Below are 17,081 nucleotides of genomic sequence, written 5' to 3' on the forward strand. Positions count from 1 at the left end.
GGCATGAAGAATGAAATATCTATCGGCAAAAAGTTTTTGCCTATTATTACATAATATAGAAAGAACAAAGACACATATAACAGCAAAAACTCAATTAGGGAATAAAAATACTTACGGTCTACGATACCCATTAATTCTAACTTTTCTGTCACGTAAATCAGTAAATATTCTTCTTTTGGGGTTTTCAGTAACTATTACAGTGAAGGAGAGCATAGCATTAATCTCGCTAAATCAATTTGAAACCTATTGGGAAACTACCCCCGATGGCAGTGTTCTATTAGACTTGACACCATGAACACAAATCGAATAATCAATGTATTCAATTTGGATCCGTATATTTCCAAATACAAAACCTATTGCATGCCCTCGGATTTCCTTGAACATATTTATAACGATAGCGATAGCATTATCATTGTTAATAGTAGTCCGTCAACTGTAAAGACGGGCTATGCATCTTTCAAAAAGCAAAGAATGTTGAATTTTTCGATCCCCTTGGCCTACCATATACATTCTACACAACTTACGTCAAAAACATTCTAGAGGAAAACGCGAAATCTCTGATTCAAAATCAAATGCGAGTACAAGATTTATCGACCAAAAGCTGTGGTTTTCACGCACTACTAGATTTATTTTACGATTTCGTGGCTAAACCTACAGTGAGTTTCTCAGCATTTATGTTGACAGTCCTCGATTAAACGACTTTATAATTGAAAATACCCTTTCCTACCTGCACAATACAGATTTCAATGCCCTGAGAGTAAAGTGCTTTAAAAATGTTTGTGAATTGGTTTATTAATAAACCATATATATGTACAATAAAAGTCTTTATTCTTTAGAATTCTTCTTCCACGTATAGGTAACCGTCGACAACGATAAGTGATGGCATCTCGTCATGATTCAGCTTGTACTCATCTTGATATGCTAAGCCAGGATCATATTTTCAACAATACAATGTCACTTCACTTTTATTTTACGTCTTTGTAAAGTCAATAATGCTATTCTGATTCATATTATAGAATTCACGTGTTTCAGTTTGCTTATTTGAAGCAATGAAAAACACGATATTCTCATATGAAGAATCACTTTCTGTAACAGCCAAATAAAAATCAGTAGGTTTGAAATCATAGTCCCATTGTCTTCAGAGCAACGTCGTAAAAACAAGACTCTCTTATCATTCCAAAAATTGAAGCGTAGAACAGGTTCTTCCTCCAAAAACAATTTAAAACCATGACGATAACAATCTCTTAAAAATAAACTGAAATCCCTTTTTGTGTTTTTTTTTACCAATCATACAAGGGTAAATATTTTTCCATTGACCACACTTCTCATAGTGACAATTTGAACATAGCAAACCCCTAGTGTGACAGACATCTTCAAGACAGAAATTAAACTCTTTAATTTGCACTGCATATCCTCTATGCAATTTATATGCATTGCTTAATCTGAGCTTTTCGTCACAGTCAACAAAAATGGTATAATTATCACAGGATAACCAGCTGCCCAAGGTACACAAACACAGTGGACATGGGTAGAACATTTTTCACTGTTGATTGGGTCACTTCCAAAAAGAAATTGAGGTTTGATCGATAAAATCAATGTTCTTTGCTATCACAAGTCGCTTAAGCTGATCGCCTATTGGAACACTAGAGAAATGGGAAGAGTAATTGAAACTCCAGGTAATCTTCAAACAAATGTGCAATATCATTTTGTTTTGTTTCGATTAGTATGTCAATAAATCGACTAAATGCTTTGGGGCCACGACACGTAAGTCTCAGACAATATTCCAAAGCTGGAGACTAATTTTTCGTTATATCATCAATAATTCTCTGGTTGAAGTTCTACACCGACAATTTTTGAAAACCATACTTTAAAATTAACCATTTTTCCAAAGTAAATAGATTTCCTATAATTATTCATACTGTCCGCTTTATTCATTTTATAATCCTGACACTCTCACTGTCGATTATAGACTAACAAAGTTACAGAATGAACATCCTTTCTATCTTCTCGTCACCATCCAATAGTCCGGGTAACCGGTTAAGCTGGTCACCTATTGGCATCTTAGAGATAGGAGCGGTAACTAACTTAATATCTAACAAGAATACATTTGACAGTTTTGAAACATTTTCTGTTTCAGATTCATTTATTTTCTCATATAGTGATTCATGGTTCATTGAATGTATCTGTTGGTAAACTGTCAATGTTGCTAGTAACATTTGCAGGGGGTTTGTTTTTTATCAATTCATCTTTATATTCCTTGGTGATATTGTCTGCCAGTGCCCTTTTTATTCTGCCAGTGATTTCTCTGTCTATTACCACATTATTTTTACATAGATTGCAGTTTCGACATGTAGACAGGATATACTCCATGATGTTGTTGCGGGAGTACACTTTTGTTCTTGTTACCTTTCATTGAATTTTAATACGAGAGAGATGGAGATAAGATTTATCAACTGGTAACGTGTTACCAGCAGCAGCATAAGCAAGAAGTTGGCAAGCACCATCAACTATTATTTTTATGTTTGCGTTCTCTTTCAACACTAACTTCTCTGGCAATGTTACTCTCGCAGATCCACCATTATAACAGTTGAATTTATTCGAAATTTAATCTCTCGCTCTCGTGACAACGCACGCATATATATCCTATAGTGTTATCATTGGCACTTGTTTCATATTTTAAATATTTCTCCTTGTCAGCATTGCAGACTATACGCTATCATGAACACACATCTTCTTGAAATATTTCATATTTACTTTTTAAAATAAGATTTAAGTATTTATTATTCCAATGCACAAATATTACTGAGATAAGCGGATCAAATCTTGCGTAAACTCTAACAAAACAAGTCACGCGAAATTACGTCATCCTTGATAAATTTGCATAGGTAAACAATCTCCTATTACTTAGCAAAGAGTGTGCATAATCAATAATACCGGCGTCTTGAAGAACTTTAAAAAAAGCTCCAGCACCGGGATTCGAAGGGATACCTGTGTCGTTGTGGTATCAATGGGGATACTACTGTCATTATTATAGGTAACAGAGAACAGAGAGACTGATTGTATTTTTTGTTTAGTTAATAATTTTTTTACTCCAGTTGCTGAGGAAGTAATGACGCAAGGTTGCACATTCGCTCCTAAAGTCAGGTAGTCCATGAAAGTAAAGGTATTTCAGACTGGAAAACCTTCTGATGTAGGTCTAGTGGATAATATCCAACACTTTTTTGTGAACAGAACTTGCTGACTTTTTGAAAAACTTCTTTGCTTAAGCTATTGCTTGCTTATTTAGAATGAGTATCTCTGTCAATTTTAAATTTGGTTTATTCTGACACAGCTGGACACCGCACGGGGGGGGGGATTCACCGTCAGAGGGGAATTTTCAGCAGAAAAGGAGGGGTACTTCCATGGGGGAAGATAGAGGATACCCCTAACATCTTCAACTTACCCTCTTTGTAATGTAAATGAAAATTTTCCAGTTTATTTTGATGCATTCTTCCTTAAAATTAGGAAAGATAAAGATGAGCACACAATTCTGAGAGACAATCAAGTATAAAAGCATAGACGGCGGAGGTATCAATCTGACGGCAAAGTATCACTAATTATTTTAGTTCTGGTAATTAAACTACCCGGTTGAAGAGTTAGCAACTCAATTTTCATCTAAACAAATACTTTTCAGAAACAGTACCCGACCCTTAAACTTGGTTTTAAGGGGAAACATTCGATGAAAAAACTTAAAATGGAAATGGTTGGTCGGAAGGTCAATAAGAGAAAGGGTGATAAAACTGACCGATTTTGCGTAAGCAAGAAGAATTATAGCTTCAAAATGACTTGATAGCCTAACAATTATCCCCTCACTCCTACCATCAGTCCACACAGAAAAACAAAAGAAAAAAAGACCTTACCATACTACTAGAAACAACTGAATCCAGCTCTGTGGAGATGGCAACATTCTTCAGTCCAAGCTTATGGCCAATTAATACATGACAACATTTAGGAATAGAATCGCGTGATGGTTCTAAGCCAGTAAGTTCTGAAATAGACCAAATTATGCAAGTAGTATCCATCGACCCAGTCACGCAGTATAGCCCAATTCCATCAACCGAGATGCAAGTAATAGGTTCTGCAATTACAAATAATAGATGTAAATAACTACAATTCAATAAAGAATGGAACTTTCAATCATGTCCTGTTGCTACATGTGAATTTGCAAAAGAAAAAAATTAGGAAAATGGTGAGAAAAGAAAAAAGAACAGAATTTGAAAAGAATACTATCTTAATACAACGGAATTCTAAAAGTAAAAGTATACTTTTGGTTAAAAGTAAGCTTTGAATGACGGGTGAAACTAAAAGAAAACATTCTCAGTTTCTTCGAACTATGGTAGCCGTAATAATCGACCTGCTACAGAAAAATCCTGTTGTCGCATTTTTTTTTATCAAATTATTCTTGAAAAAAACGATACAATCATTAGTTATTTACGAATCAATAATTTTAATAAAATATTTTAATGTCAAAAAATATTATCCTTTCTTAACGAAACATATATTTAAGCAAAAAAGTAAAGTGTTATAGCAAAATCACCTATCCTTAAAACTCCAAACCATCGAAAGAAAACATTAGCTGATAAACGGTTTGATTTCATGCTTTAACCTTGTAAGACAAATGCATATGATCGTCAGAAGAGTTCTTAAACTAAATACATCACAGTTTATTTTGTTAGCAACATGAATACATTTTTGCAGCTTTAGGAAGTTCAGTGTGCAATAATCGGTTGGAAACTAATGCTAAGAAGTCTAAATCGATTAGATTTGGAACAAATAAAGATGAAAACGTGACGTTAGGCGCCGAAAAAATTGATCAAGTAGAGGCATCCCTTACCTGGATAGAAATATTAGTAAAGACGGCGGATGAAGTGGAGGTGTAAAAAGCAGAATAGCCATAGCGCAGGGTATTGCATCACATTAGAATAAAGCTTAGAAGAATAGGAAGATAAGTCTTCGAACTAAGATTGGAGTATGGGAAGCCAAGGTAACGACAGAGGTCAAACATGGCTCTGAAATGTGGGTGCTTCTTAAGGTTGAGGAAGATAATGCTAGATGTTTTACAGAGGAATTCAGTTGTGATAATAAAAGTGTGACGCACGCCATTTTTGTAACTTTTCAGAAAAGCCAAAAAACAGAAAAGAGTTTTTCAGCTGTGGTCGCTCTGAAGAATGAGACTAATGGAGATAAAGGGAATATTCTAAACCAACTTTTATGTTCGTTTCAATGATATAAAATGAATTTAAATACTCCAAGCGAATTCAAAATTGTTCCATGTTATGGCGTATGTCTCCTTTTCCTCATAGATAAAATAATCCTCTTTTGTCAAATGTATTCTGACTGAAGTCAAAATTAATCAATTTTTGGCGTACGTCTCCTTTTTCCTTGACGAAGAAGAAGACAAATGCCATTACAGCGTCATAAAATAATCTTCTTCTGTGAAAACTGGCTTATGTCTCTTTTTATCTTCGTAACAGTACAAGATAGGATAATTCTGACTACGTCATTCTATTCCTCGTGCTGAGTTTACCCACGAAAAACGCATAACTTATTTTTGACCAAAATGGCATAAGTCACACTTTTAATTATCACAGCCGAATTGTCTAAGGATAATTTTGAAAGAAAGGTCTATGACAAATTTTAGGGATGAAGGATGATGAATTTCAAAAAACAATGCTTTTGAGCCATCCCTATAGGGCTAAAAAAAGAAAATCGCCTTTGAATAACGTGGGAAGATGTCATAAAAAAGGACTTGCATGAGATCGTAACTTCATGAGGGAAGAGCGAAAAATTAAACTTTCAACAAATTGGGATGGATGAGCGTGTGGGACTGTGTTGACTTCAGGCAGATTAGTGTTGCAATGAGTTATTAGTAATACCAGTATTTTAATTTTAAATCTTAAATTTAAATGTTGAACTTTCGCGCGTTACTTTAATTTGCTTTAACACAGGTTACTATGGTCGGTCTTGATAATTTTTTTCATTTTCCTTCAAAAACCTTCAAAAGTTTTCTATTGAAACCTCCGCCATACACAGTTTTAGGCTCTCTCCTTGTTTCGGGGGCAGATTCATGGATGATGTGGTCTGCATTTGGAAACACGGTTTAGAGTCTTTAGACCTTTTCCATAAACATTTAAATAGTTTTGACAAAAACGTAAAATTTACAGTGGAGTTTGAAGAAAGTGATGAACTACCTTTTCTGGATATCTTATTGATCAAAAGTGAGTTCCATTTACTTTTTTCAGTTTATAGAAAGCCTACCCACAATGATAGGTATTTGAACTTTCACTCTTGCCACCCTATCTCAGTGAAACGAGGGGTTGTGATTGCACTGGTGGATAGAGCTTTCAGAATTTGTTCCCGGGAGTTTTTAGATTCTGAATTGTTATATTTGAGGGATGTTTTATTTTGTAATAGTTACCCGATTAAATTCATTGATAAAATAATAAAAAATAGACGCATTAAACACAACAATAGGGTTATTGGGGTTTCACAGTGCACAGAATTGGACTTACCGAAACGTTTCATTTCTTTACCTTATGTACCTACTTTGGGGGAGATGCTTAAAAGAATTTTGGGTAAACATAACATTGATACTTGTTTCCAATCAGTGAGACCATTAGGTAGTTTTCTTAATTCTGGGAAGGATTTAACCCGGGGGGATTTAGTTAGTGGGGTATATAAAATTCCTTGTTCCTGTGGAAAGTTTTATATTGGTAGAACTCACCAACAATTTACTGAAAGATTTATTGAGCATCGCTACTCAATAGAAAAAACCCTACAACTAAGAAAGCCTCCCGAAACTTTTGTTTCGGCTCTAGCTGAACACACATTCTTTTATCCTGAACATTTTATACAATTTGATGAGGCTACAGCTATTTCTAATGATAGAGGTTTTTCTCAGTGGGCGAGGGAGGCTATAGAAATTAAAAAACATATATTTGCTAATATTTCAATAAATAGAGACACAGGGAATTTAAATATTGACCCAATTTATGATATTCTTTTAAAAAATGAACCAATAGTCGATGGGGGAATTAAAATTTTACACAATCACCAGGGGACAAGATTACCCACTAGACCAAAAAGAGTTGCTTCAATGTTAGCTTACAAAAGGATTATTTCGCAACAGAATAATTAACTAAGTTTCAATTTTCATAAATTTTCCTCAGTTGCTCTTTGATTCTCATTGAAGTAACTCGCATAGCTGCTTTTCCCTACGTGGATAAGTAGCGACAATTGTATTTATTATATTTGGTGGTGGTTTTTATTTGTTTTTAGATTAGTTTTCTTTTAATTTTCTATCTTGTGCTGAAGACGCCTTGTTTTATACAGGCGAAATATCCGCGTTGTTTTAGTCTTTTAATTCTACTGGCCGTCGTCTCGTTTGAAGTTTTCTTTTTTAGAGTTTTATCTCTCTTGATTGTTTATTGTCATGTCTGGTCAGTTCGGCTTAAGAACTTACATGGGATATAAATGAAAAATGAATTTTTATTTTAAATGATCTAATTAACGACAAGGAAATGGTGGGTCTGATTGTCTGTAAATCCGTGAAACTCAAAATCGGTTCTAAGTAACTATGTATGTTCACACAGAACAATGAATACAAAAATAACCAATGTATAATTTAATATGCAGGTTTTCAGCATAGAATTATGAAGCAGCAAAACTAAACAAAAAAAGGATTTGTTGATGAAGCATATCTTCAGGACAAAATATTGACTCCTACCTTTGTGTTTAGGTATACAAAATTCAATTTGCAGTTCTTTGTTTTTTGTCACTGAAAAAATGTGTAATGTTGAGTCCCATGATCCACCAACTAGCAAGTGCTTGCCGTTTGGTGTTACAGCAAATAAATCAGGAGACATTTTAATCTTCGGGTGCAAATAAACTTGTAGATTTTTTTCCTTCCTGAAAAATTCACATGAATTATCGAAATTTTTAGCATCACAAAGAAACAACCAAAAAAAAAAAAAAACGGAAACTTGGAAATTAAAACCAAGTAAATTAAACAGGTAAGTTACACACAGATATTTATAAACTGTTTAGAAAATTCTTCGAATATTCTCCAATAGACAGCAAAGACTATAGTGACTATAGAACGTAGCTTTTTATTAAGTGTAATAATGAAACACCCGTTCCTTTTGTACTTTAAAATGGCTGAATACCTTAAAAATTAGAAATTTAAATAGTCCTTAAAAAAAGTTTTGGATATTAAATACCTACCAAGTTCAAGCCCCCTTCCTTCATAAAATTTGGATAAATTTTATAAAACAACAAACTTTTCAGTTGTTCCACGGCTAAGATATCTTATCAATGATTAACCCTTCCACTCCCAAAGTGTATAGACAATCCCCAAATCAAAATGGGATATAGCCCTAATTGAAAACTTTAAATAATAGGACTCGTTTTTAGTTGCACTTCCTATCATATTGAGAGGCAGACGAAGAATAAACATTGTAAGAAAGTAAATATTAGTATTTTTTAAGTTTGAATTCTAGCGGATTGTAACATATAACATGTAACATAATAACATATTGTAACATGTAACATTCACAAATAACAGTCGAAATGACACAAATTAACGTTGGCTCACAAGACAACAGGGGTCATCTTGTATGCAGCCAATAGAGCGACCAGTTCTTTTTTAGTAAAATAATATTTTCGAAATGAAGAGAAGTCTGAATGGTATAGAAAATAAAAAGCTTATAGGTTTTGGTAAGCAAATCATTCATACGTACCCAAATTTTGGCGTGGGGGTAATTCTCTCTAATGTTGTTTTGGCACTACGTTGCATTTTATATACTGTGCAATTCATTTTCGACGAGACACAAAAGAAATCTAAGTTTTCATTTGTAGAAGGAGCACTAAGAAGGGGACGGAATCGATACGGGAAAGCGGTCCAAACAAACTGAGAGGAAGCGTCAGTGAACTTCTGTAACAAATATGAAACATTAAATTTCTCCTGCAAATTAAAGATAACCTGCTAGGAAATGAATGTTTCAGAACCCAATTTGAAAAAGAACATAACAAACAGCTGAAACATTTAGAAAAAAAGTGAAGATCATTTCTTAATGATGCAACAATTACATGATAGAACAAATTCAAGAAAATGTTTCCTTTTTGGTTCTGTATTTCAGCATGAAGGATATTCTTAAGCACGTTTTAGAATTGACTTACTGCTATGTTTTAAAGTGTTCAATGGCAATTGGATTTTGATCATATTTTTCAAAATACCCATTATATAGAAGCCTTGAGATCGCTTGAAACTGAGAATCTCAAATTGAATCCCTAAAAATATACCAAAATTGTTGTTTTGTAGGACAAGATCAGAGACATCGACACCATAAGCTAAGGAATGTGATCTTTTTTACTGCTTAAAAAGTATATTTGAACTTTAAATTCCCGTTCCAACAAGCCTTCTTCCGACATCGACGACCTCTGATTTGATGTGGTCATTTCTGATTTCAAAAACTGCAATCTTCAAATCGGATTTTAGGTTAGGATCCGTGACAATTTTTGCCGGAAAAAATTAAAAACCGCATTTTTGTAGATAGGGGTTTGGTACTATTTCTTTACCCTTATAGTTATATAGACCTACTCGAATTGAAGGTAGAATTTTCATCGATATTGTACGAATTTTTATGGATACTTTCTCCTCTTTCTTAAGTTAAACAAATTTTCTTATGCCAACATTATTATGGGGTGCAATCATCAAAATTATTCAGGACTCAGGCAACAAAGGCTAATTGCCTCCATGTCTTACCCAATCACTTTAGATGAGAACTTTAAATTTAAAAGATTTTCTCATAATTGGAATGGGCTTGAAAATCAGATTATTTTTCTGTACATGTTGTTATAAAAATGTTCTGTTTTTTAGAGTTTTGGCTACTATTGGCATGGGTTGTTCTTTACTTGCAATTTGGCACACCAAAAATTATTTGAAAAAAAGAAGTTCACTATTCCATAAATTGACTTTCTCAGTAATTTATTCACATTTCACATCGATTTTCTTTTTTCTTTCTACCATTACCATTTAAATACCCAACTTGAGGTACGTTATACATAGAATAACAGCAGATGCCAAAAAGCAAAAGATAAAAAAGAAATCCGACTTAAGTAGTAAATGAAGAGGCATATAAAAGCAAAATAACTGTTTTCAATCCAACAGAATCCTACCTGAAACTAGTTTTGAGAGAAGGACAGATAGTCAAGGAATTTCCAAGAAGGCAACAAAATCTAAGTATTTTAAATTTTGATTTCACGTCTTATTTTAGGAGGGAATATTAAATAAATTTCGTAGAGGATGAGAATCATCCCAGTAACATTCGTTCCGACTATATTTTAATCGGCTCGTTACTATCTGACAAAAGTTGTAACTGTGATAGTTACCAAAAAAGAAATATAGAAGCCTTAGTGCATATAACGTTTTCGAAAAATAACTTTTCTGTTAAAAAGCAATTCCGTAGGTACCGATATGGAAAATAAATTACCTGAGTATGATTGCATCTTGCATGAGGAAAACACACAATAGATGGCGTTCGATGTACCCCGCTGTAATTGAAAGACAATTTTATCTCATCTATAGACTGTCTCACTGGATGAGGAAAGCGAAAAAGTTGAACAGGGGTCTGACCGAAATGTCGAATCATTTCCTCAACAGATTTTTTCTCTTTTTCGTCACTTATTAAATCTAAGTTGACCGCATCTTCGTAGCTGAAATAGAAAAAAGTAATAAATATTTTCCGAAGGTGGATGTTTGTTTTTGCGTCATATGCTTTGAAATGCTAACCTAAAAACTACTACCCAATAAAATCAGAGATTTAGAGGCATTTAATTGTCCTAATTTTGCCATAGCTGCCTACTACTCCTACTACAATTACTCTTATGCAAACATGAAAACTAACCCAAATAAAAACTTACGAAGAAATAATACAATCTGTTAGTTTGAAACTAGTTTTTGTTTGGCAATATTGTTTTTACAATAAATTACCAAGGAATCTTTTAGTTACTACCGAACAATATTTCAAAAATTTCTTCAAGCAAATTAAAGGGCTGATGTTTTAATAAATGTATAGTTAAGGAGACTTAAGCTCGTCACCTCAACTTTGACGCAGACCCTCTTTGAGATGTTTTCAAGTAGAGGAATTAACCTATAGATTATAACAATTATTACAGCAAAAACCTTTCTTTATAACTGAATAATCATGCTTATTAAGCTTTAAGAAGCTTAAAAAGTTTTAAGAGCAGACCAGTGAGGTCCTAGAAAGGGTAGAGGATGTCTCGACCAAAATTTCACTCTTAGGTTAATAATTGAGAAGTGCCTAAATCATTAAACACCTTTACTCCTCGGTTTTATAGATTATGAGCAAGCATTTAATTCAGCTGACAGAAGAGCTTTAATGAAGGTCTTATCCATGTATGATATACCAGACAAATACACTAAAGTGATTGTTGCTATGTACGAAAATAACACTTCAGCGGTTGAGCTGGCAATGAGGTTAGCTGCTGGTTTCGTATTAAATCAGGAGTTAAGCAGGGTTTTGTTCTATCCCTGATTATACAATTATGATGGAATTTGTCTTAAGAGAGCCCAGGAAAGGCAATGGGAGGACACGGAATCAAATAGGGCCGTAAAACTTTTATGGACTTGGAATATGCTGATGACTTAAGCATTTTAGATGAAAATATGAGCAAAATGAATGAACTTTTAAATGTTTGTTCGGAGTGGTAGAATAATGGTAGAAAATTAATATTAAGAAGACTAAGTCGCTACGGCTAGGAACAAGTGAAGATGATAAGGTAACGTTAGGTAATAAAAATATCGATCAAGAGGACAGCTTCACTCACCTTGGTGCAGACGGTGGGTGCAGTGAAGATGTGCACAGTAGAATAAAAGCAGAATAGCCAAGGCCAGAAGCGTTTTTTTTCCCACTCAATAAAGTTTGGAAGAATAGAAAGATAAGTCTGCAAACAAAGACTAGAATATTGGAACCTACAGTGATGACAGTGTTCAAATATGGTTCTGAAGCATGACCGCTCCGAAAACGCAGGAATATTTGCTAGATGTTTTCCAGATATATTGCCTATGGATTATTTTGGGGTATCCGACTGACTGAACCTATTTCAAACAGTAGGCTGTACGAAAAAGTGTGGTTCCATTTCCCTTTGTAGGGCTATAATGAGCGAAAGGTTGAGATGGCTGGGGCACGTTCTGCGGATGAAGGATAACAGATTGCCAAAGGGTGTTCTTTTCAGCCAACCGTCTAGGGTTAAACGAAAAGTAGGTTCTACTCGGTTGGGTGTAAGGAGAGAGGCTTTGAATAGATTGGGATGGAGGAGGAACGTGCGTAGCTGTGTTGACCTCAGACGGCTTGGTGCTGCGGCGAGTTGTTAGTAGTAGTAGCTTAATCCCTTAACCTTTGGTCTAACCTTTTACGTGAACTAATCGAACATGTAAGAGACATTCTGCGAGCGTCTTTAATACCCAGGCTGATAGAAATAGGGATAGGTGGTATCCTAGCTTAGGTAAATCTGCTGTAGGAAAAGAGAACAGTAACGGTTCACGACTGCTGCAATTTTGCAGGCATGAAAATCTAATTATAACCAATAGAGTATTTGGTGATAAAATGACCATAAGTTAACACGGTACTCGCATGATGGTAAGACAGCCAGCTTTATTCATTATGCTATTATAAACAGAAAACTGGCAGGGTCAATACAGGATAGATTATAAACTTCCCAGAAACAGCGGAAGATTAAACTAAAGAGCCTGCAATTGGACAGTGTAGAAGACAGTGTCTTAGAAAGGATATTTAGAAACTTAGCGAGGAATATTAGTGAAAATGCTTTAAGTTAAGCAGAGAAGAGGAGGGGCTTGTACAAATTTTAAATATGGTGGTTTTGAAGTAAGAGATGAATTACTGAAGATCACTGATATGATTTTTGAAAAAGGAGAAGTACCTAGCGATTTTGGAAAAACACTAAACCCCTGTAAAAGAAAAGTGATAAGAGTGAATGAAGTAATTATAGAGGCATTAGCTTGGTTTCTGTAGGATGAAAATTAGTGTATGATGATATTTTTTACACTTAGAGATGATGTAGATATAGTTTTAAGATTTAAACAGTGAGGTTTTAGAAAGGGAGAGAATGCATCGACCAAATTTTTACTCTCAGATTAATAACTGAGAAGTGACTGATTCGTTAGACCCCTTTAGTCCTTAGCCTTATAGATTATGAGCAAGCATTTGATTCAGCCCATAAAAGAGCTTTCGCCAAGGTCCTATCGTTGCATGGTGTACCAGAAACATACAGCAAAATGATGGTGCTATGGAAGAAACATTGTTGCGTTAAAGGTAGGCAATGAAGTTGGTAACTGGTTTCTTATTGAGGCAGAAATTAAGCAGGATTACGTTCTATACCTATTTATATGGATTATTTTGATGGAACTGTCATAAGGAACATACTGCCTAGAGAACACCGTCCAAAAGGATATACCTTTCTGACACCAAAATATCAGACAGTAGGAATTTACTGTCTAGCCAGGCAAATGACTCATTCGAAGATGTCAATTTTAAGACTTTAACATATTAGCTCAGCAAAAGAAAGAAAAAGGAAAGAGTAAGCTTAGGAGAATTGTAAAAGAACAGAAAAACAGTTATCTGATAAATAATCGAACCAGGGACTCAACTGGTAGTTTTTAGAATTCTAGAGATATTGAAAAATACAAGAGTCGTTTTATTTGAGCTAGTTTTCTAAGAATGCCTTGCATAATCTACATATCAATCATTTTTTGTTCGTCTTAAATTTCAACTTTGCTTTTTATTTCGATAAGAAAAACTCTGTTTAAAAAAGAATTCACAAACAAGTTCACAAACAATCAAAATTTAATCGAGGTCAAGGACAAATAAACTAATGAACAATTCTATTAATACCAAAGACAATTCCAATTTAATATGCAAACTCTTCTTTGTTTATAAAAATTCTTACTTTTTCTAAGCCTGTGTTGATATTAAACATATTTTATCTAAAGGCTAATATTATACGTTTACCTCTAGCGTTTGCATATCTATATCTCTCTCTTAATCATTTTAATTCTGACCCTTAAGACCAATGCAAAGTGTAGTTGGGTGCTACTACTAATTTTTGATTATTTCAACTTTCCCCTTGATCTATATAGCATACAGGTAATAAAAAATAAAAAATATCAAAAAATTGCTTCGTCAAAATACTCTTAAAGCGACTGTGACTTTTGTCAGACAAAAGTTAGAGGTTGATACCCTCACAGCTCCACTTAAAAAGCACTCAAAAGGAGGTAATTTTAACCATTGGTGTTCCAGAGGGGAAAAAACACATATTTTCGAAAATTGCTACCCTTTGGAATTTTACGATGTCCTGTTCCATCACAGCAAAATAAAATATATATATATATCTTTCATCTTTAGTTTGAGTTGCTAATTCTTTTGAAGAAAAGTTTAAAAGCCCTGTCTGATATTCCGATCGAATTCCAATGTTTTCCTGGATATATATTTCTCGTAACGACAATGCATATATTATAGAACGAACAGACTTCTTCCTTCATTTTATTGCTTGGGGTTAATTGATTTTCTAAATACTTCACCTCTCACAAGATGGATGCTATCCCCTTATCTCGTATGCTTAACGATATTACCCTGTGCAAAAAAAGGTTGCCAGAAGCACACACAATCCCTGAAGTAATTACCTCGAATAGTAGAATACATTAATGGCATCCTCGGCCTGAGGTCCTTTGACTTTATTGCCAAAAATCAGATTGATCCATGCGTGGAGATTTCTTGACACATAGTCACTCTCCTGAAATTAAAATCAATCTAGTTTTCTTATTTTTCAAAATTCATTTAAATGGCATTAATTTTAGTAGCATTAATTTATTTTATATTTAACAATGCTAACGAGATGACAAAGGTTTCTTCATTCTTTTTGCATCTTCAATTGAAATGAATAAACTAATTTTTTTTCTTTGTGAAAAATTTTGAGAATTAATTCTTCTTTTCCAACATTGAGGATTATCTTTTTATGACATCTAAAAGTTTCAATTTTCTTTTAAGGCTAATGGTCTTAATTTGTGTCCAATGCTATTTCTCCTATGATAGAAAATCATGAATAACTTCTGCGATTTTGGTGATTTTGAACTGATTTTTTTTTTGATGACTCTCGAGTTAAAAAGGAAAAAAATGTTGGTTTCACTTTTTCTATATATGCTTTACCTATTGTGCAAAAAAAAGAAATCAAGTTATTTTAGTTTGGTGAATAAAAATTTAGTGGATGGGAAATGACAGTAGATTTTTTTTTTAGTTCATCCTGCCAGTATTTAAAAAAAAATGTTGGTTGCAGAATTGTTATATTTTTATTTTTAACGGTGCAAAAAATTATTTTTTATTTTCAACATTTTTCTTGCTAGAAGGTATGAAGTTGGCTCCAGAGGGTAGAATTTTGGATCATATGTAGATTTTATAATCTACAACCATTACAGAAAATTTCTGATGTCTATCATAAATAGTTTGAAAGCAAAATCAGAAAAATACAATTTCAAAATGTGCTTACTTTTTACTTATTTTACCCCTGTTTCCGGCTTAATAGCGTTGTTCATCAGCCAATAGAAAAAAAGGCGGGATTCTTATCCAATTTTAGGCATTACGCCTCCAAGGCATTGTGTCTCTGATTAGTTGACTTGTCAACTGAAGTCAATAAGACATTTGAGATATGAGGAAGAAAATTATCAACAAAAGGTGGCTGAATTTAAAATACCGGTAAGTAAAAATTACATATACAAGTTTCATTCCCTCTTGTCCATTAAATAAAAAAAAAACAAGTTTTTTTTAACTGCATGTAAGGAGCGACATTAAAACGAACAAAAATTATTCCGTTTATGAAAGGGGGTAGTCCCTCAATGCCCCGCTCTCTACGCTAAAGTTTGACTCTTTCTCACAACTATACTTTTTAAAACAATAAGAAACTTTAGCGTAAAGAGCGAGGCGTTGAGGAGGGGACTACCCCTTTCATATACGGAATAATTTCTGTTCGTTTTAAGTTTTAATGACGCTCCTTACTTGAAGTTAAAAAAAACTGTTTTTTTTTATGTAATTTCTGAACGTTTTTAAATTAATGCATGTTTTGATTTGGCTAACCGCACAACGAAATTTGCATATCTTTTTTTGTCTAAATGGCTTTCTCATATTTTCGTTCTGACGATTTTGAAGAAAATGGGGTGGGGGAGGAGGTCTAGTTGCCCTCCAATTTTTGGTAACTTATAAAAGCACCTAGAACTTTGTATATTTGTATTACATATATGAGGGGGTTTGCCCTTTCGTCAATACCTCGCTCTTTACACTAAAGCTTAAATTTTCTCCCGGTTCTTTAAGAATGACCCTAGAATCACCAAGTCCGTAGAATATATAGTTGAAATTACTTTAACGGAAAGAGCGAGGTATTTAGGAGGAGATGAACCCCTCATATGCGTAATAATTTCTGTTCGTTTTATGTTTTAATGCTGCTCCTTACTTTCAGTTGAAAAACTTCTTCATTATTATTTTTTCAGTGTTTTTTTTAATAATGCTAGAAAATCTTATGCCCCTTCATTGAATTTCTTTTCCCCCGTGACAAATTCCTCTAAGTAAAGATCCTTCAACGTAGCTCCCTCCCCTCTACCCCCCCCTCAGCCAAAACCCCTCAACCGTTGACTTTTAATTAAAAGGAATAGTTGTGGGAAAGGTCAAGTCATGGCCAATTGTAGAAAAAGCCAAGACAGATTGTCCATTTAAGTGGGCATCAGGTCAAGGTAAACATTGATCAAAGTTTATAACTTGTAGCCCCTCCCCCGGGAACTATGGGGGAGTAAGTCGTCCCCAAAGACATCTTATTATGTTTTTTGACTATGCTTAAGAAAATGGCTATCTCAAAATTTTGATCTGTTGACTTTGAGAAAAAAAATGAATGTGGGAGGGGGCCTAGGTGCCCTCCAATTTTTGGTCGCTTAAAAAGGGCACTGGAACTTTTCATTTTCATTA

The 17,081-nt window shown here is 34.0% G+C and overlaps 1 protein-coding gene across 1 annotated transcript in view; it reads right to left on the minus strand.

Annotated features, from left to right (window-relative positions):
• Positions 1-17,081, minus strand: part of LOC136039891 (neurobeachin-like protein 1) — a 182,834-nt gene that overhangs the window by 8,031 nt on the left and 157,722 nt on the right. Inside the window, exons 24-28 of the mRNA XM_065723869.1 lie at positions 14,759-14,868; positions 10,530-10,752; positions 8,778-8,971; positions 7,766-7,947; positions 3,900-4,117 (exon numbers count right to left, since the gene is read on the minus strand). Of these exons, the coding sequence (XP_065579941.1) occupies positions 3,900-4,117; positions 7,766-7,947; positions 8,778-8,971; positions 10,530-10,752; positions 14,759-14,868 (927 nt within the window). The remainder of the gene's footprint in view (positions 1-3,899; positions 4,118-7,765; positions 7,948-8,777; positions 8,972-10,529; positions 10,753-14,758; positions 14,869-17,081) is intronic.

This window comes from Artemia franciscana, chromosome 2 (assembly GCF_032884065.1).
Source record: "Artemia franciscana chromosome 2, ASM3288406v1, whole genome shotgun sequence".
Taxonomy (NCBI): Eukaryota; Metazoa; Arthropoda; class Branchiopoda; order Anostraca; family Artemiidae; genus Artemia; species Artemia franciscana.